The following is a 24,864-nucleotide window of genomic DNA, read 5'->3' as shown; positions in this document are numbered from 1 at the left end:
ATAAATATACATGGTTTTCTCTAAGTCCTGGCCTTAATTTATCTTTTCAGAGGGTTTTTTTGTTTAATGAAGTAAAAAGTATACATACAGTGTAAAAAGTTTTGGTGTGTAATGTTCACCATTTTGATATTGAGGTAAATTGAATACATTTTTAAGCGAATAAGAACTGTAAATATCGTGCAAAACATTATATGAAATTGGCAACATAATAATTGTCTGAAAGAATTAGCTTGAATATGTTACTAAAATGCGTGCATTTTTTAAAAGAAATGTTTTTGCAATGAAGCTATAAAATTGGTTGTTTTACGCAGGAAATATGTGTTATCATTAAAAAGTAATTCGACAAATGAAAATTTCTTTAAGTTTACACTGCTCTCTGCTCTTTTTGATTTTCGAACTATACCTTCAATTCATATCAATATTATTTTGCCACTCCTGTATGTCACGAGATCAGCAACCATCCTCACTGATTGCAGGCTCAGCCAGAACTGGTCTCGTGATCGCCAGCCATACAAGGTATATTTTTAAATAATTTCTTATTATAAACAACACAGTTTTTCTAAACAAAAGGGGTGATAATGGAGTATCCTGGGTGAAATACATGCTTAATCTAGTAATTTGTGCAAACGATGAAAAATCTGCAAATATTGTCAAGATTTTAAGCAAACAATAGCCGATGAATTAGAAACTTGAATGATTTTCTTTTGCTTTGTTCGCATTGTAAAAGGATCTGGTAGGAGTATTATGGGCCGAAACGTGTTGTGCTGGTAAGAAAATGGTGCCTTGGTGATCCTAAAAGATTAAACAAAAAGCCCTACAGCATCTAGACGCATTGTTAAATCAAATTCATCCTATGAACATTACAATTTTGCTCCATGGTTACTTCTTGAACCATATTACAACAATGCATCTAGCCAGAAGCGACTGGAAATGGCTCACTGAACGTCATTGTAATCTCCAATGCCTTCCTTAGCAACCACAAAATCCGCATCTTAACATAATAAAAATGTTTGGGACAATGTTGAAAAGACGCATACGACATCAAACTTTTCTTCCATTTAATTTACAAGATCATGAAATCTGTGTATCTATTTGCATGTTATTTTCTGAGCATAAATTCACTCCAAAAACTTACAGAATCGATGCCCTTATGAAGAATGGTTGTTATTCGCACAAAAGACGATCGAAGAAAATATAAATCTAATGTTTCTAATTCATTAGCCAGTGTGTGTATGTCTAGTATATTATAGTATTGAGTTCAGAACAAAATCGCACGTACCTGGATATTTAGAAAAATATGTTTCCTTATATTTAGTACCATCAACATCTCCAAACAAGCCGAGGGGAAAAGATGGCATTGGTTTTGCTAGAACTATATCTCCAAAAACTCCTTCAACAGCTCTGCCTAAATGAATAGCATTAGAAACTAATGCATTTTCATTTTTATCTAATACTTTTTGAAACTATACTCTAAATTTACAAACAGAGAAATAAAATGGCTAGCTTTTGTTTCATCAATAATGCTCTGTCTGGCAAACTTGCAACATTTATATTTTAAGAGTCTTGACTATATTTATATTTTAAGAGTTAGACCCACAAAAACTAAATAATTGTAAATTATATACAGAAATATAATTTATGAGTGAACTTGTCATTTCTAATTGAATAGCATTCAATAATTTAATATTAAAGGCAACTGTATTTATGAATATGAAACATTATAGACATTATTTATTAAAAGCATGAAAATGAGAAATATATATGTCGAGTGGGAATGATATCTTTAACACCTTCAAAATAAGTACTGATTTTTTTATGCAACTATATTTCATAAGTTATATTAAAAAACTTATATATACAATATATTTATACAATATATATATGTATATTTGTTATCGAAATACAGTTTTGAGCACACGTAAAAAATATAGTAATCCAAATAACTTTTGATTCTCTAAAAAAAAACCATCAGGATAACGTAATTTAATTTTTTTTCCTGCATTGATTTCACATTTTCAACATTTCATTTTGAATCCTTGAATTAATTCGATGTTTATCTTGGTTCCATGCAAGATTAATGGAATCATGAATTTAATTGTCATTTATAGAATCATAAAGGAAATCTTTATTTATTTAATAATAAATGAAAAAATTAATTAAAATGTGTTGATAAAATATTTTTGTAACATTTTTGACGCTTAAAATTTTTTGTAAGCTTCTCTCAGAATTCAAATTATTCTTGCACTAAAGTAAACTAAGTTACAAAGGTATTAAAATTTGCAACTTATATTCAAATGTAACTTTAATCCATTTTTTTAAACCAATTTTTTCCTTAATTTTTTTAAATTTTTTAAATTTTTAAATGCAATATTTTTATTTGTAAACGTGTATTTATTTTTCCTATAATTTACTTTTGCTATTATAATAATTTTTATAATAATATTTTAGCATAATTTTTGTTAATTCAATCTTTATTGCTTCTGTCAGGAATAGAAATTTTAACATGTTACCCATAAAATATTGATTTCATCCTGAATATTCATGTGTGTTTTTGGTTACATTAACAATTCAAGTTGTCAACATTTGCTTCAAATATCCATACCTGAGTCGTCTAAGCATTGAATATCAGTGCCTAAAGTTGGGCAAGTCATTTCACCTTTGTAGACGGGCAGAGTTCGATGATAAGACATGCAGCTACCCAATATTTCTGTTGAACCTGCAAAACACACTTTAGTAAGATAGCAGCAGTTCCCAATTATTGTCGGTTGCCGTGCCTTAAGTGATCGGCCTTCTTTCATCGGAACTCCGAGACTTAATCAATAAAATTTATTAGCAAATACGAATATATTAATTAACGAAAGACTATTAATTTAACTTAGACTATCAGTTAAAAACGAAAGACTATTTGAAAACATGTAATCATCATCTAAATTGCAATAATTATTTTGAAAAATATTAGTGAATGAAAAAGATTGAAATTGTTTCACATTTTAAATTAATTGACAGTCTCAATTTGTTTTCAATTGAGACTTCAATTGTCTTCAATTGACTGTCAATTGTCTTTTAACAGTCTTAAAATCAGACTTTATGTCAGACTTCAGAGGTTTGAGGCAGACTCTTGTCTTTTTAATTTGATTTTAGTATATGCATAAGCTGAAATATTGTTTTCATTAAAAGAAAGAAGAAAATGAACCTTCAATATAGTTATCAGAGAAACATGTTTCTTCGTTGTGGAATTTGGTTACTTTTATTCGATGCCTAACTATAATGTTTAATTTTTTATAAATGCATATCCTTTTCATAATTCGTTCATTATATTGTTATAAGAAAAAAAAACATAGTTTTAAAATTTCTTTCGTTAAAAGCATTTCAATTAAATAATTTCATAAAATAAGCGGAAATAATTAATAAATAATGGATTTTGGATTTAATTACAAGTTTCAAAAATCATCACTGGTTTCAATTTTTTTTTTTCTAATGTCTCGGAATCCCTGAAATTGAAATCTGGATACCCCTGAAAGGAAAATAAAAAATCCGCTGTGTAAGTTCCTTACATTCGAAGCAAAGCGATAATTTTAAACTATATATATCGTTTTGCCGTGAAGAATTATCTCAGTTTTAGAACGCAGGCTAAAGAGAATAGAAGGGCTGGTTCACTCCTTTGAAGAAACTCTCGCCGAAGCAATCCTCCGATTTTCTCTAGTGACGTCACTTTGGCGCAAAGCTCGCACTTTTACTTCGAGAACAGAGCGGTCGACCTTGCTAGCTCTAACTAATATTGGAGCATTTCTTTTTGTGACATATTCTAAGACATTTGTTATTTTCTATAATGACTTTCCTCAGTTTTTGCCGTGAATTTACGAAATTTTAAAACTATTAACAAAATGCCAGTTTGCGCGATTACAACTTGCAAAAATTCTGATAGAAAAACAAAAGGAAAAAATATAATTTTCCGCGTGTTCCCTAAAGTAAATGAACAACTGTGTAAAGAATGGATTCTGAAATGACACAGTTAATATAAAACAGCAATACGTTTCTTCTATCGTTAAGAACTTTTATAAAAATTCGTTACCTAAATAGAAACCGCCTCGTTACTTCAAAAAGAAAGGCATGTGAAAAAAATTTAAAAATGGATAAAGTCAAAGAAAATTAAAACGTAAGTAAAAAGTATAAATAAAATATATTGTGTACAGTTGAAATTCTCCTAATTTCATAACTTATTTTTTTAATGTAGTTATTCTAAATATTTATGATTCTTTTAAAAATTATATTCTCTTGAATTTAAATATCTATAAATTATATCATCTTAAATTTAAATATCTATAAACAATTGTAAAATTTCTAATGTCATTATGAACCTAAATTATTATTTTGTTTCAGTAATTAGCGTTTAAGGTTGATGTTTCCTAATGATTAAGTATGAACAAATTGCTATTAACGACATATTTTAAAATCAGGGATTCTAAATTTAACTTAACTTATCTTTATAAAAGAATATGTAGATAAAAAAAGTGTCGATATATGCCTTCATTTTTCTTAATAGTTAAAGTTAAAACTGAACTTTTTAAAATAAAGTATTTATCGTGTCATTTTCACCAACTAGCAAAACATTTTTATAAGTTTAAAATGGTATTTTTTTAATATAATAACCAAGAAAGTTTTTTTTGAACTATGTTTATGAACGGAAATAATGTGTTAATTACGTAAAGTTTGAAGGCTAATAACCAGAAAAAGTCTAACTTATTTTTACAAAGAGAAAGATGCAAAGTTATCATAATATCTTTGCGTGCGATCTTCCGAGATCTGTGGACACAGTGACGTCATGAGGAGGGAAATCGTAGCTTCATCTCTAAGAGCGGAGTGAACTAGCCCTTTTATTCTCTTTAGCCCTGTTTAGAACGGACAAATAACTTAAATATTTTTAAAGTTACTGAACTTATTTTAAAAATCACCAATTTGGTCACATTTTCCACCCTAGATGAAAACTATAAAAATTATTGCCTTATTCTCAGTTTTTGCAATTAAAGCTGCATTTCGCTGATTTTGCAATTTATAAGCTGCATTGGAGTAATTTTTTTTTAAAAAAAATATTAAAAAATAAGTTTACTAACGCAAACACCTTTTATTTTCACGAAACAGTGGCTTTTCTCCATGTTGACGTTTTGCGCTATTTGCAAAATAAGTATAGACAGTGCTGTCTTTAGATTGGCTTAACTTGATTGTACAGTAGTTATGTAAATGACATTTCATTCGTAAAAAGCATCATTTCAGATGACGACGATGCCTTCGAAAAACAACCTTAAACATGACACTACAAGCAATACATTTCGTTTCGTTTTTCTTTAATTAACTTTCCAGCATTTTTAAAACACGCTGTACACGTCAATAACCAGAAATGAAAACAACACTAAAAAAAAATTATTTCCCTAATAATTTTGTAAATTAAGTATCTTTATTTAGCATTCAGATCAGTTTTAAAATTGAGATATGATATAAATTAATGAAAATTAATGAAAACAGTCCTGAAATCAATTTGAATTAAAATATTTCTGTTTTTTATATAAAAGTTAGTTCTTTTCATGAGGAATTGTAGAATAATTTTCGTGTACATTGTTTTTTAATTGTGTGTAATCTAACCGAGAATAGATGATTAATTTAAAATACTTTTCATTTTTAAAAACCTTTTTATTTCTTCATATAAATTAAAAATAGTTGTTCTTTTTCAATTTATTCTCTGGGTACAGGGGACCTTAAAAACCAACTTTCAGAGTTTTTATTCTACAATTATGAAACTCACAGTATTTACTTATAATATCTTTAAGAAGCTGTATACAAAATTTCATGTAATGTGATTAATAATTTTTAAAGTTATTGAACTTTTAAAATTTTAAAATAGCATAAAATCCGATAAAGTCAAAACACTCCACGCGGCTTGAAATTCACCTCAGAATCATACTTTTTTTTAATATGACTCGCTTTTGATTTCCAAATAAAAGTTACCATCATTCAGTGGCTAATTATATTGCTCTAGCTCAAAAAACACACTTGTTATGTATTTCATGAAAATTTCAAGAAAAATTTTAAAAATCTTAAACTTTTTTTACTATAAACGAATTTTATCAAAGTTCTAGGTAACAAAACATGGTAAGTTTTAATTACATACATACATAGTACACATAAAACAAGTTTCAACCAAAAAAAAAAAAATTGAGACTCATGGAGCATTTCGAAAACACAAAAATCCGTCAAAATTTCATTTTGAGAAAATAGCATTTTTTTTAAATGTATTTAAAATAACACTATTAGCTGTGCATAATATTTAAAAAATGACTAATTAAGCATATATCTGTACTTTTATCTCCATTATTAGGTTGAAATGGATGAAAATTCAACTTAATATGTGCATATGAAGAGAAATACACAGACGTACTCTACAAGCATATTTACTTATTCGAAATTTAATGCAAATAAATTCACTAAAATAATAACATAAAATAAGTTAGTAAGCATGAAGTTAATTTATTTTAAAAAAATATGAATGATATATCAAACGAAAAATGAAACATTGATTCAAATGTAAATGTAAAAACTAATTGTGTGCGAGTCAAATATAGAAAATTTTCTTAAAATTCCCCCGCACAATAGGAGGGTCCTTCTAATCTTACATAATTTTGATCATCACTAATTTTTTTGTATTTTGAATAATATAAAGCTCTTTTAGCTTTTAGCTTAAAACGAAACTAAAAAAATCGGCTGCTTCAAGCTACTGACTTCTGTTTTCTGAATGTAAGCAAAGGGGCGTGGCTTAATTAAAATCCTCGTAACTCAGTAAAAAATGGTTCGATTTCCAAAAGTTTTTTTTTGTTTGAAAGATTATAACGTCTATTTTTTGAAATAATAAAAATCTCAAAATCGAAATTTTGGTCACTTTTTTTTCAAATTTGAAGGTCCCCTGTACCCTTAACTTACTGTAGGCAAAAAATCTAACAGTATTCTTATTATCTTGCGGCTGCTGAACTGAAAATCATTAAAAAAAACAATGTATGCAAAAAATTTATAAATTTTAGTATATGTATTTTGTACCCCTTTTATTTTATAAATATTTTTTCAAATTAAATTATGTTAATGCGCTTTTGAAAAAAAAAATGCAAATCTGTTTTTTTAGTGGGAGTTCATGCTAATTACAATAAAAAAAACACATTTTAAAAAAGTTGTTTTGTAGCCCCAGACTTTATATAAATTAAATTCTGGTGCTCTTAATTTTTTTATTGACAAAATTACATTTATTTACTTTCAGGGTACTTACCATAAACTGAACCAAATANCAAACGTACTCAACAAGCATATTTACTTATTCAAAATTTAATGCAAATAAATTCACTAAAGTAATAACATAAAATAAGTTAGTAAGCATGAAGTTAATTTATTTTAAAAAATATGAATGATATATCAAACGAAAAATGAAACATTGATTCAAATGTAAATGTAAAAACTAATTGTGTGCGAGTCAAATATAGAAAATTTTCTTAAAATTCCTCCGCACAATAGGAGGGTCCTTCTAATCTTACATAATTTTGATCATCACTAATTTTCTTGTATTTTGAATAATATAAAGCTCTTTTAGCTTTTAGCTTAAAACGAAACTAAAAAAATCGGCTGCTTCAAGCTACTGACTTCTGTTTTCTGAATGTAAGCAAAGGGGCGTGGCCTAATTAAAATCCTCGTAACTCAGTAAAAAATGGTTCGATTTCCTTTTTTTTTTTTTTGTTTGATAGCTTATAACGTCTATTTTTCGAAATAATAAAAATCTCAAAATCGAAATTTTGGTCACTTTTTTTTAAATTTGAAGATCCCCTGTACCCTTAACTTACTGTAGGCAAAACATCTAACAGTATTCTTATTATCTTGCGGCTGCTGAACTGGAAATCATTTTAAAAAAAACAATGTATGCAAAAAATTTATAAATTTTAGTATATGTATTTTGTACCCCTTTTATTTAATAAATATTTTTTCAAATTAAATTATGTTAATACGCTTTTGAAAAAAAAAATGCAAATCTGTTTTTTTAGTGGGAGTTCATGCTAATTACAATAAAAAAACACATTTTAAAAAAATTGTTTTGTAGCCCCAGACTTTATATAAATTAAATTTTGGTGCTCTTAATATTTTTATTGACAAAATTATATTTATTTACTTTGAGGGTACTTACCATAAACTGAACCAAATAATATACCAGGTTTAATTTTTTTGCAAACAAAATCGTAGTTTCGCGGTTTGACAATGCTTGATCCAGAAAATATAGCAAAGAGTGAAGTAAGCTTGTGTTTATCAGCTGAAAATAGAGAAAGAACCTTTTTATTTCTATTTAAGAGAAAAACTAATTTTTAATTCCAAGTAATGTAGATATTTTTTTTTCAAATAATGAAAAAATTTCAATCAATGAAATCAGAAATTTAAATCAACGTGCGAATTTATAAAACTCTCAAACACCATGCTTGTTAAATAAGAATTCATCTTTAGAAGTTTTAGGATGTATTAAAGAATAATTTCGTACAAATTTGTGGCATCCTTAATATAGAGCTAATCTGATCGATTTTATCGTACTTCTTGAATTTGATTACATGATTCAATGAAACTACATTGTAAAAAAATCCTGGATAAAATTCAGTAAAAAAATAACGACACCCTGAGTATCGGTACTTTTTACGGTAAAATTCCTTTTTACCATAAAATGTTTCGGAACAAAAATACTTACTAATATTTAATGAATCACTTCAATACTACTATAAAAATTTGCGATATAAAATTTTGCTGTAAATTTTACAGTAAGTAAATTATTATTTTTTTTTTTTTTTTTTTTTTTTTTNGTTTATTATTTTTTTTTCTTTTTTTTTTTTTCTTCTTTTGCTGAGCATTGTGTAACTTGACTAGTGACATGCTGCAGAAAAATTGCATTATGTTTGAACCAATTAAACGGTGAACCAATTTTTCTGGTGAGTGTTGGAATAATAAAAAAGCGGTTTCCGTCTTTTTAGTTATGTATTTGTGTGAGAAAATTGGTCGCATGCACTGTTAGAAATTTCTTAGAAAAAAATTGTTAAATAACAATTTATTTAATTGTTATTTTACCATATTCAAACAAAACAGTCAAATAACCATATGGGGCGATCCATACAAAATTTACACCTATGATACAAAAATGATATATTTTTTTTTTATTGTTCTATATTGAAAATAAATCGACACGTATTTTTGCGTTTTTGTTTAAATTCCATATTTTTGACTATACGAATTTTTGAAAATTTCGCTTTTTTGAGCACACGACTTTGCAAGTTATTTTTTAACGTATTGCCATCCAACAACAAAAATATTTAAATACACTTTCTTGAAGTGATTTCTTTCAAACTTTAAGAAAATCAACATTAAAATATAAAATTTTTTGTTTTTGACATAAAAAAATTCATTTTTTGAAAAAAGCAACTTTTTTTTGCAATTGGGACATCTTTGATTTTTTTATATTTCGACAGTGTGAAGTATAATCAATGATGATATTAATTCCAAACTTTTGGAATGGTAAGACACTTTGTTCGAAAGATATAAACAAAACAGTGACGGCGCACACTCCGCGTATGTATGTAGAATATGGCTCAACTGTTCTCGAACTCATCCGCTACCTACTAAACTAGAGCGCGGCGTGCGCGCCGTCACTGTTTTGTTTATATCTTTCGAACAAAGTGTCTTACCATTCCAAAAATTTGGAATTAATATCATTATTGATTATACTTCACACTGTCGAAATATAAAAAAAATCAAAGATGTCCAAATTGCAAAAAAAAGTTGTTTTTTTCAAAAAATGAATTTTTTTATGTCAAAAACAAAAAATTTTATATTTTAATGTTGATTTTCTTAAAGTTTGAGAAAAATCACTTCAAGAAAGTGTATTTAAATATTTTTGTTGTTGGATGGCAATACGTTAAAAAATAACTTGCAAAGTCGTGTGCTCAAAAAAGCGAAATTTTCAAAAATTCGTATAGTCAAAAATATGGAATTTAAACAAAAACGCAAAAATACGCGTCGATTTATTTTCAATAAAGAACAATAAAAAAAATTATATCATTTTTGTATCATAGGTGTAAATTTTGTATGGATTGCCCCATATATAAGATAGTAATCAACCTGTTAACAGTGAGAATAACCGTTTATTAACAGCTTTCAACTAATATGGTTAAACAACCACAATTTTTTCGCACCAACTAAGCCCACTTAAAGAAGCCACTCAGTTCTTTACACCTGAGTAAGTATTATAGCCGAGAAGGCTAATCTGTCAGTCTCACTATCTACAGAACAGGGATTCGAGTCCCAGCTTTGACACCACAATATTTCCTCCATTCCCTTAACACGTGAAGAGTTTCCGGCGTTCTGCACTTACCAATGTCCATAAACTAACAAAAAGGCTAGCAAACATGTTCAGTTTAATTTACGGCTTTGAAACCATGGTTACATGACATAGACAGCAAGGCAGCCACTACTCTCATCAGACTAAGAACAAAACATCATAAAAACATGAAAATCTCTGCAGATGGGACTAGAAAATATCAAAACTGTGGCAACTGTCTTAATGTGAAACTCACACCATATCATGTTTTTAACTGCCCTGCAGTCGTTTCAGGCCTTCACCTCTTAAACTACCTTGCAGACTATTCAAGCACACCATGAGATATGATTCAATAGAGGATGCGACACTAACCAACCAACCATGGTTAAAAAGCCGTATAGTTTTAATGTGAAACACACACCATATCGGGTTTTTAACTGCCCTGCAGTCGCTTCAGGCCTCCACCTCTTAAACTACCTTGCAGACTATTCAAGCACACCATGAGATATGATTCAATAGAGGATGCGACACTAACCAACCAACAATGGTTAAAAAACCGTATAGTTTTAATGTGAAACACACACCATATCGTGTTTTTAACTGCCCTGCAGTCGCTTCAGGCCTCCACCCCTTAAACTACCTTGCAGACTATTCAAGCACACCACGAGATATAATTCAATAGAGGATGCGACACTAACCAACCAACAATAGTTAAAAAGCCGTATAGTTTTAATGTGATCACACACCATATCGTGTTTTTAACTGCCCTGCAGTCGCTTCAGGCCTCCACCTCTTAAACTACCTTGCAGACTATTCAAGCACACCACGAGATATAATTCAATAGAGGATGTGACACTAACCAACCAACAATGGTTAAAAAGCCGTATAGTTTTAATGTGAAACACACACCATATCGTGTTTTTAACTGCCCTGCAGTCGCTTCAGGCCTCCACCTCTTAAACTACCTTGCAGACTATTCAAGCACACCATGAGATATGATTCAATAGAGGATATGACACTAACCAACCAACCATGGTTGAAAAACCGTATAGTTTTGTATTCATGGTTTAATGACCATACTAGTTGTAAACGGTTTCAAACCCGTAACGGTAAAAAATGTTATTTGCTGTAAACTTAACGGTTAATAGGATGGGCAGACTTCTGCCGGTTATTTAATCATAGTTTTCGAATTAAAATTCTAACAGTGTGACATGCATTTCTTTTAAATTCCATTTAACTATATAGAAAATGCATCTCGAGAAATTCTGATTTGGAGATTTTTTTTTTTTTTTTTTGCGGCACAAGATGTCCAAAATGACATCGTTTCTTTATACATTGATCATACTTTCCGAGTGTGTCAAAACACTGACGGTCAATTTGAAAAATGAATTAAAGAGCAACGGAAAGCGATAGAAATGTTCAGTTTGCTGCATTTTAATGAGGAAACAAGGTTATTTATCCTTATTAAATTTCAAAGTTTGTAACAAAATTTGTCAAAACATGACGTTGCTGATAAAAAAACAATAAAACAGATCATACCAATTGAAATATTAGCACGATGGTTTGTTAATTTTGTTCACAAATTGCACCGTGCTAATGTTGGTGTACAAATAGTTGTTATTTTGAAGGGAAAAAAAGTTTTATAGTTATTTCCTGCCAAAAGTACCATCTACTAGGCCGGCATAGTCTGTTCAGTAGGGAGCTGGGCCCATGTCCGAGAGTTCTTGGGTTCGAAACCAACCAGCCGAAGAATCCCCGTCTAGTGAAAGGTGACCGATGCACGTTAAATCTGTCAAGTAGCAAAGTCCCCCATGTTCCCATAACAAGTCATACCTCTGGGGGTACTGGATTGGAGATTGATCGTTCTCTGATTCAGGTCAAAATTACGATCTGTGGATGAATGTATGTATGAATGGGTTCATCCTATAAACGGGTGCGACGAATGGGGGTGACAGAAGTCAAATTCTAGGCCATAGATGGCGCCACTGTAAAACAAGAACAATCGCACACCTCTTCCTAAACACAGCCTCTTCCTATACGCAACAACAACAAGTACCATCTGCTGATAAACTTAGAAATTATTTTTGAATCTGTGTTGCAAAATACTTCGTTTGCAGAAAAGAATGCACCAAATTATACAAATTCTTCCATTTTTCTTTAATTGATCAGTCAATTATTTAGAAATTTTTGGATTACACTATGGATTCGAAATTTTGAAACGCGTTGAACCGTAATATCATTCAAATTTACTGCAACCTTAATAAGATGCTAAGATGAACTATATCATCATGAAAAATTATTCTTTTTGAACTTGAATATACGATTCTAAAGTTTAACTTAAATAAAAACGTGGCAGAATTTATTCAATTTTTCTGAAAGTCTAAATTGAGAGGGTCGTATTGAGTTAAAGTAGGACGTTATTATTGCATTTTGTTATTCAATTCTCCTGACTTATCATATGGAGGATTCAAACTTGAAATTTTGAATAGCAATTTCATAATAATCTATCTATAGATTGAAAATTTTTGAATAAATTTATGAGAAATTCATAATTTTGAAAAAAAGAGCTATTTGCTGCTTGCCCATTCTTCTCTCATAAATCTGAATAAATTCTTAGCTGGTCCCAGTTGCGCAGAAGATTTTAAGGCCTTATTTGATTAACGGACCATCTCCGTTTACTAACGCGCACATTCATATTTATGAAAGTCCTTTCTGTCTCGTTTTTTAAAACTGGTACACCTCCTATTTATTTCTGCTGCCAAACAGAGGGCCCCACCTATTAGGCAATGTAGGAAACATATTGCACTAATTGAACTTTAAAATCTCAAAATGAGCAAAAATGAAGTTTGCTCACTATTCAAATGAGGTATTCATATAAATTCATTAATTTTTATATCCTCTAATAGTTACATCATTTGTTTGGTCATCTGTAGTATTCATACTAATATTGATTACAAATATTTAAGTAAATGAATAAAAATAAAGTGATATTACACATAGAACATGCAATATTATTGATTGCTAGGGGAGAGTGGGGTCAATTGTAACATTTTTTACTTAACTATTTTTAACTAGCAAAAAATCCAATATATTATTAGTATTAATTGACCGACGAGTAAAGTAGACTATCCTCTACTAGAAAAAAAATAAATACCTTATTTTAAATGTTATTATATTAGTTATTAACAATTTTTGACAGTCGTGCACTTGTTACAATTGTCCCCACTTACGGGGTCAATTGTAACAGTTCATAAATTCAACTAAAACATAGTTAATTATACATATTATCATAGTTGTGATATATTTTTTTATTGATCAAAATAGTAGTGATATTTTAGGAGTAAAAATAATAATGAGCAGAGACCTAAAGGGTTAAACTTTTAACTTTAAGGGGTTAAAAATTTTAATTTATGCTGTGAAAGGTGACAAATAAAATAATGCACATGCAACATAATATAAATGATATAGGAAACTATTGGTGGTTCTTAAAGAGTTAAGTAATGGTTTGTAAACATAAGATTATTTATTTTCAGCTGTTACAATCGTCCCTTTACTTATTGTTACAATTGTCCCCAAGACGCCATTTCAGCTTCATTTGTTAAAAACAATGCTAGTTAATTAGCAAAACTAATCTTTTTTTTATTGAAATGTTAATTAAGGTGTCCACTTACATATTCGGTTAATAATTTTTATTTGTATAAACAAAATTACTTTGTTACTATATAATATTCTAATACCAAAAAAAGAACTTACGTAGTGTGAAAATATCTTTTGTGATGTAACTCTTTCAAAAGTGCATAAAAATGGTTGCCAGCAGGGGTGTACATGCAGATTTATTAAATACACCTTGTGCGCCACCTAGGAACCAAATCTTGAACCCGACACTCGAAATTTTTGCTCTGTTACAATCGTACCCTGTTACAATTGACCCCAGTCTCCCCTACCGTCTACCGGGGATACTTTGGTCCATCACAAAATAAAAATTATTACTTTTTGTACTGAACAAAAAGACATTTGGGTATTTTTTCCATTTATCATAATTTATGAGGAATAATTAAGCGAAAACTCGTAAATGTGGCTCAAAGTACCTCCAGTTGATGGTATTATGAAAAAGAATTTACTTGGCAAGTATCCTTTCTTTTCCAGGTCATCTAGTATACTTGGAGTTATTAAGAGACTAGTTAGCTTATACTCGTCTACCAAATCCCATATGTGAGTTGGTGAAAGAAAGAATGGTACTCCATCATACAGGATATTAGTGCTTCCACTATAAAATGTAAAAACACCCATAAACCATGTTGCCCATCCAGCCTAGAATAAATAATAAAGATCAATTGCTGATGCCTTGAAAAAAAATTATTTTTCAATACATATTTATTTATGCGTTAAAATTTGAATAATTTGTTAATGTTTGCGCATTAAAATTGGATCAAGGTGAACTTTATTTTAACAAGTTTTGGCAGATTTGCGCATTCTATCAAAAATATATTGCAAAACTCATTTGGTTTTTTAAAAAAAATTAGTCATCCCTATAGAAATCATGAAATGCATTATTCAATAGAAATAGGTCTGTGATAATCATATAAAAACTAATCATATAAAATATAATCATATAAAAACGCTGATACAAAATTATGTGTTAAGCTGCACCATAGTTTTTTTTTAGCATTTTTCGTACGATTCAACATTTACGTGTTTTAAGCTGTAAAAATGTAAGTCAATAAAATAATTCCAAATGAAAAAGCAATGAAAATACGAATAGATATAGAATAAATTTATAAAAATGAAATTAAAAAAATTAGTTTTTCTGCCGTGGTTCTTAGTAGACTTACTGGAGAAAGGGAAAGGCTGACACCATGTCTACTGAAATCACCTAAGAGGCATTGTTCCCTCGCAGAAGTTACAAGACACTAAAAGAAAAGAAACTGTGTTAAAAAAATTAATGCAGATAATAAATTAATCCAAATTAATTACAGTAAAACCATAAAGACTAATAAATTCATCTAAATTTAGTTACAGTTCTTATGTCTTAATTAAATTAATTTAAACTTAAAATAATGAAATTATATTGACAAAACATGTTAGAAATCGAACCGTAAATGATGAATTATATTATAAAATTTGAAAAGTTCTAATTCAGTTTTAGTATTTATTATTATGTTTTCTTTTATAAAAGCATTATATATTTCCATTGATACGTTAATTTCGTTTTCATTTTATAATAACGTAATGCTTTTTTTTTATGTGTCTTCCTTTTAGATTAGTGTAATGTCTTTATTGATGTGTCTTCTATTTGAAATTAATATAATGTCTTGATTGATCCTATTGTTGCGTCTTCCCTTTTAGATCAACGTAATGTTTTTATTGTTGTGTTTTAATTTATAAATTTATAATGTTTTGACAATTTATAATGTAATGAAACCATAATAATGTTATTATGTTTTCTTTTATATAAGTATTATATTTTCTTTTATAAAAACATTATATATTTCCATTGATACGTTAATTTCGTTCTCATTTTGTAATGTTTTTATTTATATATCTTCTTTTTAGATTAGTGTAATGCTTTTATTTATGTGTCTTCCTTTTGAAATTAATGTAACGTCTTGATCGATGTTATTGTTGCGTCTTCCCTTTTAGATTAACGTAACGTTTTATTGTTGTGTTTTAATTTATAAATTTATAATGTTTTGACAATTTATAAATTTATAATGCAATGAAAACATAATAATGTTATTATGTTTTCTTTTATATAAACATTATATTTTCTTTTATAAAAACATTATATATTTCGATTGATACGTTAATTTCGTTTTCATTTTATAATAACGTAATGCTTTTTTTTATGTGTCTTCCTTTTAGATTAGTGTAATGTCTATATTGATGTGTCTTCTATTTGAAATTAATATAATGTCTTGATTGATCTTATTGTTGCGTCTTCCCTTTTAGATTAACGTAATGTTTTTATTGTTGTGTTTTAATTTATAAATTTAATACAATGTTTTGACCGATAAAATTATTATTATGATTATATTATAATTGTATTAAATTTTTATTGATGAATATCCATTCTACATATGGGGTGAAAGAAATAAAAAAGAATTTAAAAAAATCGGCATTTATAAAAACTACAAAAGCATGCACGAACCCAAAAGCCACACACCGACACAAAATCTTTTAAATCAATTAATGAGTTAAAATAATTCCAATTTTCTGTCATTATAATTTAAGGTTTTTTAACATGCAATAAACTCCACTTATGATTAAACGCAGCTAAAAGCTGGCACACGTCTTTGATATTAGCTTTCAAATAATTAAAATAAAAAGGCATCTGCAGTTCAATTTATAGCAATACATTTGTGACAACGCAATTCATTTTTTAAAAAAGACTCTTCCGAACAAACTAATTAAAATTTTTGAACAATTTTTGAACTCGTGGCTAAAATTTCCCCTTGCAGCCATTTTCGAATTTCCACAAATGGTCCTAGAGTTATGAGAGAGGCATACAAGTTCAAACTCTTTCTTTTTTTCATATATTTTTTTTTCCAATGCCCACCTGATCGACACCATCATTCAAATACCAGTTGGGCAGATTTGTTGACTAATCTTTCAGGGGCACCATATTAGGTAGTTGCTCCCACAGTAAGGACAGATAATGCAGGGAATGAAAGAACATCCATGCCTTGTCCGGGACTCTAACCTAAGACCTTTCTGATATGAGATCAGCCTCCTGACCACTACACAGTCCGGTCGGCCTTTTTCATTAATATACGAAACTTGGAAACATTTCTTGTCGTTTCCTGTTGCATGAAATGTTTTAATAGATCTTTCGTACTGTTGATTCAAAATTTGGAATCAGTTCTTCTCTCCAAGCTGGAGATTTTTTCAACAAAAAAGAATTACAATAGTAGGCTAATTTTTGTCAAAATGCACAAGTTAAAAAACGATATATATAACAGGGGGTAGCATAAATATAGCGGCAAACTCCTTGGAGATCATCAAGATCAAAATTGCATGGAATATACGCAAAATTGCATACATACGCCGCTAGGAGCGCTCCGTGTTATGAACTATTTCTTCGTGTGTTTAGAAACAGTTCTTAGTAGAGAAGCGGCCCTATCCACGTACGTCGACAATTCCAAGCCTGAGTTCTTATACAATTTTATTCCTTATGATGTGACCTAGACGTCTGTCGCAACTTTTGCTAAAAAAAATACAGCATTAGAATCAAAACAAATTTAGATTTGAAATCCTCACACCCGAACTAGGCAAGATCGTATATTTGTATGAATGCAACGAAAAATTTGTTCCTCAGTGTAATGAGCTAAATAGAAAGGTAAGAATTTTAATGTTAATGTTTAGGTCATCGAATACCACAGATAACTTATCCAGTGATCGTGAACAGATAACTTACCCCGTGATAGTTAACAAATAACTTACTCCGTGATCGTGAACTAGGGCTTTGGGAGGGCCAGTTGTTCCAGATGTGTAACCTATTATTATAGGATCGGAAAAAGACATTTGTTCGAACACTATTTCTGGAACTGTGCCATCCTTCTCTCGTCCAAAATTTAAAAATTCTTCTAAAAAGCAGCTATAATTAGAAAAATTTAGATTTAGAAAATGAAGAGCTTAGAATTTAGAAAATGATCAGCTTTTTAAAATTAGGCACTTTTATCCAAAAATGTCTTATATTAAAATGAAATTGAACCGTTTAACTTGATGTTGTTCTCTTTATTGAATTTTTTTAAGAGATGACACTTGTGATGATATTCCACTTTAATATAAAATACTTATTTTATATTATAAAGCATCAGTTTATTTTAGTAATTTAATTAAAACCAAAATTTAAAACTATTTAATATTAATTAAAATGCTGTGAACATTAATAAAAATTAATTAAAAATATTAATTATACCTAACCCTTAGTTAAATTAATAACAAGTAATAACAATCATATCAACTTTATTAAAATATCAACTTTCATTAACCTTAGTTCGAATAAAACATTAATTAGAACGTACTAACCTTTTGGGAATGCCAGCTATGTCTTTTTTTATAGAATCAGGCTTTGAAGGAACAATAATTAATTTCGTCAAACTTGGTAAACCTACATGTGAATAATAATTGAAATTATTTTTAATAATTTTTAGAATTTAAGTAAAATAGTTTTCAAACAAATAGTCCATTAAAAAAGCAGCGAGTTAAGAGTTTAGAGTTGAATGTAATAGCTTTCAATTAATTTAATAATTCACAATATTTCATTTTGTTGCTGTATAAACCTTTTGATATTGTAATTTGTAATAATTTGTAAGAAAAATGTAGTTTATGTTTCTGAGAAATTTTGTGAATCGCAGAAAAAATCAGTTTGGGTTTCTTTCAATTAAGGATTTTTCCTCGCATGAAAAGATATTTTTTATTACCCTTTCACATTCTTGCAAACTTTGATGATAAAAAAAATTTAATAAAAAGTTAATCAGCTGAAATAGCTGATAGCTTTAAAAAGAAATAGCTTATTTGTTTCTATAAACAGAAAAGTTCCAAGCAACTTAAATTTAAATATTTGTTTCACAACCATTAAAAAAGTAACCTAGTAACTAACAATTTGAAAAATAATTTGCAGGCTAAAACATTGTCCTAATTTGCATAATTTCATTTAAAAATATTATAAAGTAAAGGAAGAACACAATTTTTAAGAAAACGACTCTGCATGTTTTCATAGGCTGTTCGGAATTTCTTTCTAATTTTCAATTTTTAATTTCGGTCTAGATTAATATGACTCAATCAATCTAATGCAATTAATTGTAAGTTGTGCAAAACATGAAACTCGTCTTTATTTTATAGTAGCCACCTCTGGTGACCAGTTGGTCCTCTTTTTTAAATAAGTAGAGTTTCGAGTATTTCGAGATTCACTACGATGCATTTAATAATATCAAGATTTCAATAAACTCAAGTTTTGACTCTTACATATTCTTCTTTTCAGATCTTGGGCATTTAGGAGGTGATTTTTATATTTCACGAAATGAATATCGTGGTTATTAAAATGTTCAGTTCAACATATTCTAACATTTTTAATAAAAAAAAAACAATTTTCTTGATGGCGTTATTGATAGATAATAAAACAAATTAGCATCTTAATTAAAAATTAACTTTTTCACTTATTTGCTGTAAATAATTCTCAATGTGTTACGTAGTAAAACTTTCTATTATGATTCAATTGTATTTGTAAGGATTTTTTTTTTCCTTTTTGCCAAATTGAAAAATAAAAACTTTAGCTGTTATAAATTTATTTAAGCTGAAAAATTCACGGATCAAAATGGAAAATAAATAAGCAAAATATTTTAAAGCAAAAAAGAAATTTAAAAATGATGCAGCTTAATGGAACTATCAGTAAAACCATATAAATGAGTTTTTTACGCTAAAAAGTTTAAACCAGTTTTTGCACTCATGTAACACGTTTGATTGGTAGTTAAAATAGATTTTTGATGGTCAATTAGTTTACTTTTTAATTACTAGACAAAAAAATTGCTGTTATAACGTTTTTCTTGATATATAGACCCAGACTTTGAGACAATACTGATCTAAGTCTTAAATGTGAGTACACAAACATATAAATTTTGTACGTCTAGCTGTAGTTTGAGTCCAACCTTTGGATTATTTTTATAAACTAGTGGGCTGTGCCCCCTGCTCGCTAACGCTCTCCAACCTCCAAAAATTTCTATGCAATCTGATATGGTTTGCTTCGCAAACCAACCTCGCTTCACTCGCTACTGCCTTAGGTACATTGCAAGTGCACAAAATTCTAAGAATTCAAAACAATCATTCAAATCCATATAATCCACTAAATAGAGATCAATCGACAAAGACTACTCACTTCTGCCTAGCTTAATAGTATGAGATTGCCGCAGCTGATGCTCTCTGGTTATTTCAGTTTCCGTTTTATAAGCGTTATATGTTGAGCCACCTCAGCTAGATTTGGCATGTGACATTTTTAGCGGCAATCATTGGTCGATTTTCTAGCGCTGCCATTCGGGAAGCTGTAATGAGGCATTTTTTTGTCGCCGTGTAAGCGAAATAGTAACGTAAACAAAACAAAGCAAACGTTGTCACCGGCGGAAAGGAAATACAGCCAAAATTTGGGAGCTACGTAAGAGAATTATATATATTAGATTTTAAGATAAATTCATATAAAGAATAATATTACACAGTAAGAGAATAAAAAATTTATGTGTTTAAAAAAGGCGTTAAGAACAGTGTTGAAACTAAAATATTTATTACAAAGTTTCATAAAATACATTGTTTTGAAATGCCGTTTCGATGGATAAGAAAAAGAGTAATTATGTTCAGAAATTAACAGTGTCACTTTTTTTTTGTGGATTATTTAAGTAAGCTAGTGGTTTTTTTTTTACTTTAGTATTTAAACTGTGAGCTTAGCGAGCTTTAGTGAGGCATTCTAATTTTTTCTTAACATTTCGTTCACCTCTATTTTTCAAATATTTAGTAATGATGCTGTTTCCATAGCAGCGCACTTATAAACAACTGTCCCTAATTAATAGTTAAAATCTGTTACTGTGTCAGTAGGATGAAAGAACATGTTGAATGATATGTTAAGTAATGTATTTTACTAACTCACATAGAATTTACTCATACAGCAATATTTTTTATCATAATAGATTAAACTAAACTAATAGCAATTTTCAAACAACTATAAAGACATCGATGTGCGGCTACAACCAGATCTCTAATGTTATATTATGTTATGTTATGTTATGTATTGTCGTGTCGTGTCGTGTTGTGTTGTGTTATGTTACGTGATGTGGTGTAATGTAATCTTATGTAATGTAATGTTATGAGCCATCGGATGGCAATAATATTATTAAAACTAACCTTCAGAAATTTCTTTTAATTTAGGCATCATTCCAATTTCTTCTTGATTATATTTCATACGATCTACTGAGAGGATAATACTTGGATCAACTAGCTTCAATCTGTCTAATACAGCCTAGAAGAAAAAGTAAAATAAAATAAAATGCAGTCAAAAGTGCATGTCGTTTAAAGATTTATTGTTTTGTGCAAAAATAAATTAATGTAAGTCTCGTTTTAATCAAAAATTTTTAATTTCTATACATAAGACATTTTTAATCTATAAGCTATTAGCTTTATTGACCTGCTTTTAGTTTTATTTGATTTAACGTTAACATAAGAAACAAACAGCATTCGTCTAGGCATCATTATTTTACTCTTTTCTTCTCTGACTACCTAAGATTTAGAATCGCGACTGCATTTCGAACAAACGGCAAACGTAGGTTACTTATAAACTAAACCAAAACACAGTTTTTCAAGTAGACTAAAAGAAAAAATCATTTTGTTTTAGACAAATTTACAACGAGAAGCGTATAGGGCGTATTACTTACGAAAACGTGGGAGTAATACAATATTTTTCGAAAGCAACAAACCAGGGCTCGAAAAACAGCCCGTCCGCCCGTCCTCGACGGTCAAAAATTCTCCGCCGACAACGAATTTCTCGAATCCGACGTCTGCGCGGACGGCCATTTTCCCGTTAATGTTCGTGATACATTTTCAATTTTTGTTATCTTACAAGAGTCTTGTAAGTTACAATGCAGCAAAATGACCCACAATACAGCAACATACAGTGCATATATTGATGTTTTCTCTGTCTGGGAGTACTGCAGCGGTTGAAAGGGGCTTTGCAGCAATAAATTTACAAAAAAACACAATACGTACTGGTCTTAAACAAGAAGCTTTAAAAGCAATTATGAACATCTACCTAAATGGAAAACCCCTTTCAGATTTCTGTTCAGAAACCTCTGTAAATCATTGGCTTCATTGTGGAACTGGCAAACGTCATATTTGATTCATTTAAAAAAAGCAGTACCCTCGGATAACTTGACATTCCAGATAACTTGACCCTTGTCATTTAAATTATTTCATAAAAGAAATACTAGGTTACTATTGCTAACCTAGTATTTCTTTTATTACTATATAATGTAATCCTAGTAACGACTAATTTATTGTGCAATTTATATAAATGTTTGTAATAAATAGGAAAAAATTATATTTTTATTTATTAAAAAGCGACGGGTTAGTTTCAACGGAGGACGGGTGCATTGTTGGACAAGCCGTCCTCGGGGACGGGTAAAATTTCTGAGTTTTTTCGAGCCCTGCAACAAACCCTAGATTTTCTATTTCAAGTCTGGCAAAAATAAAACTATTATCTCCGATTATTTTTTCTTGTCTACTTAAAAAAAAAACGTAGTTATATAATCTACCTAAAAAACTTTATTTTCTTCAATTATTTTTCTAGTTTTGAATTTTATTTATATTCATAAGTGGGTAAACTTGTAACTTTGCTTGAATGTTAAATAATAATAAATTAGGAATAATGAATAATATAATTTCAATAATGAATGAGGATAAGGTTTGCCTGAACTATTTTAAAAAAGTAAATAATGGTATAATCATACGAATTTTGTTAAAATTCGAGCATTCTCATTAGCCAGAAAGTAGGGGAAATTCTGATTGACAATAAATTATATTTGCTGATAAAATTTCTTTATAAGTTCTTCTTGTGATGAGGAAACTTAGACTGTCATGGCAGGGAGCACAAATAGAGATTTAAATGCTCTAGCTAGATGGAAAAATTACAATTTTAATCACGAAATTCCACCTTCAGATAGAAGAAAACAAATTGTGTTAAATCCGAACACTTTTTTTTTGTGATAGCTTTTTTCTCTCCAAAGATTAATGCAACACAATCTTTAATCCAAAGATTAAAGATTGTGGATTAAAGATTGTGAAGACCCCAAGTAATATATATCGATCCAGACAAAATAGAGATCTCGAACTTAAAACAACACATTAATTGTTTAAACACCTAAGGCATTTAAAACATTTTATGTGAATGTGGTCTTGCGTACAGTGAATAAACAAAACGTACACTCAAATTTCATCGGAAAAAACATAAAAATCAGGTAAAAAATTGAAATTTCCATCATGCAACGATCTGGATTTCTGCGAGTCTTTTCTAATCATTAAAAGCAAAAATTCAATAGTTGATGATACTATCACTGCACCTTATTTATCAAATCTTTGGAAATAGCAATTTTTTAACTCCTCTCTTTTAATTGTATGTTTTTCTGATTACCCAGGAAGAAATTCTTGATGGGGCCATCAAGATATTTTATGCTGGTTTATGTTGGTTTTCTGTGGGAACAACACTGATATATTTTATTGATCACTTATTTATATTTGATAGTAACTCTCATCCAACAATTCCCCTCATGTGGTAATGGATTTTGGTAGGACAACAAACTTACAACATTTCATGTTGGAACATGATATTTTACTATATGATGGCCAATCAACATACTTTAAAAATTCTTTGACCAACAAATTCCATCATTTCCAGATCGAATTTTTTTTTAAAGTATTACGATGGTCAACCATCAAAGTATGTTTGGTATTGTTGAACCAACAACACCCATCATTTGATGATGCGACGTATTTATTTACCATAACTAGACTAGTAACCTATTAAGTAATGTTTGCTATTAATAATGGAGCTTCATCCTTTATTTCATTATAGAATAAGTTATAATAAACCATATATGATAAACCATTTCACATTGAATAATGATGTATTTTTCAACTCATGCTGACAACATTTTGAGTGGAATATTTTTTGACATTAACTACTGCTTATATAACAACTATATTTTACAAAGATCAATCTGTTTTGTTATAAATACCAATTGTCTTTTAAATAATATGAAAATATATTCAACGAAAACTACCTGTAAGAAAAAAAAGGAAAGAAAGAAGAAGTGTTGGTGTGTGGCGTTGGTGGAAAAACTTCACTTCACTTGCTTCGATGAGCAGCTTGTAAAAATTAGATCCATCCAACATAAGGCTGGGTCGATTTCAATATCGTGGTGTAGATCGTGGTTTACAGTACCTTCGCTTCAGGCTAACAGTGGGTCTTCGTGGTTTTCTTCTCAATGAAACACAAATGCGGGTTAGCTCCATCAAAAAGTCCTCCACGAAGGCAAGTTTCCCCCAATAATTGATCCAAGAGTTCCTTTGTCTTTCGGATAGGGCTCAAAATTACAAGGCTACGGAGTTGAACTTTAGTAGTCGTAAACCCTAAATTGGGTCGGCAGTTCAACGACGGTTATAAAATAAAATAAAATATCGCGGTGTAGAGCTGTGGTGGCTCAGGAGATAGAGTGTTTATCTTCCAATGATGCGAACCGGGTGTGAATCCCAGCGATGACTCGTTGATTCGAATTCCGCATTCGGCTCGCACCGACCGCAGTGCTGACGTAAAATATCTTTAGTGGTAGACGGATCATAGGCTAGAGTCACTTTGCCATCAGGCTAAGCGTAGAAGGTTTTCATGCTCTCTCTCTCTCTTCATGCTCTAAAAAGGTGCAATGCAAAGGTCTCTCTCTTAACAGTGTCACTTTTTT

The 24,864-nt window shown here is 29.5% G+C and overlaps 1 protein-coding gene across 1 annotated transcript in view; it reads right to left on the bottom strand.

Moving 5' to 3' along the window:
- LOC107442550 (acetoacetyl-CoA synthetase-like) overlaps positions 1 to 24,864 on the bottom strand; it is a 42,698-nt gene that overhangs the window by 7,649 nt on the left and 10,185 nt on the right. The window contains exons 7-14 of the mRNA XM_043041410.2: positions 21,263 to 21,377; positions 18,404 to 18,485; positions 17,816 to 17,969; positions 15,208 to 15,285; positions 14,497 to 14,686; positions 8,210 to 8,332; positions 2,603 to 2,716; positions 1,280 to 1,405 (exon numbers count right to left, since the gene is read on the bottom strand). Coding sequence (XP_042897344.1) covers positions 1,280 to 1,405; positions 2,603 to 2,716; positions 8,210 to 8,332; positions 14,497 to 14,686; positions 15,208 to 15,285; positions 17,816 to 17,969; positions 18,404 to 18,485; positions 21,263 to 21,377 — 982 coding nt within the window. The remainder of the gene's footprint in view (positions 1 to 1,279; positions 1,406 to 2,602; positions 2,717 to 8,209; positions 8,333 to 14,496; positions 14,687 to 15,207; positions 15,286 to 17,815; positions 17,970 to 18,403; positions 18,486 to 21,262; positions 21,378 to 24,864) is intronic.

Source organism: Parasteatoda tepidariorum, chromosome 10 (genome assembly GCF_043381705.1).
Source record: "Parasteatoda tepidariorum isolate YZ-2023 chromosome 10, CAS_Ptep_4.0, whole genome shotgun sequence".
Taxonomy (NCBI): Eukaryota; Metazoa; Arthropoda; class Arachnida; order Araneae; family Theridiidae; genus Parasteatoda; species Parasteatoda tepidariorum.
Note: the sequence above shows the minus strand (reverse complement) of the source record. Positions and strands in the feature narration are given on the sequence as shown.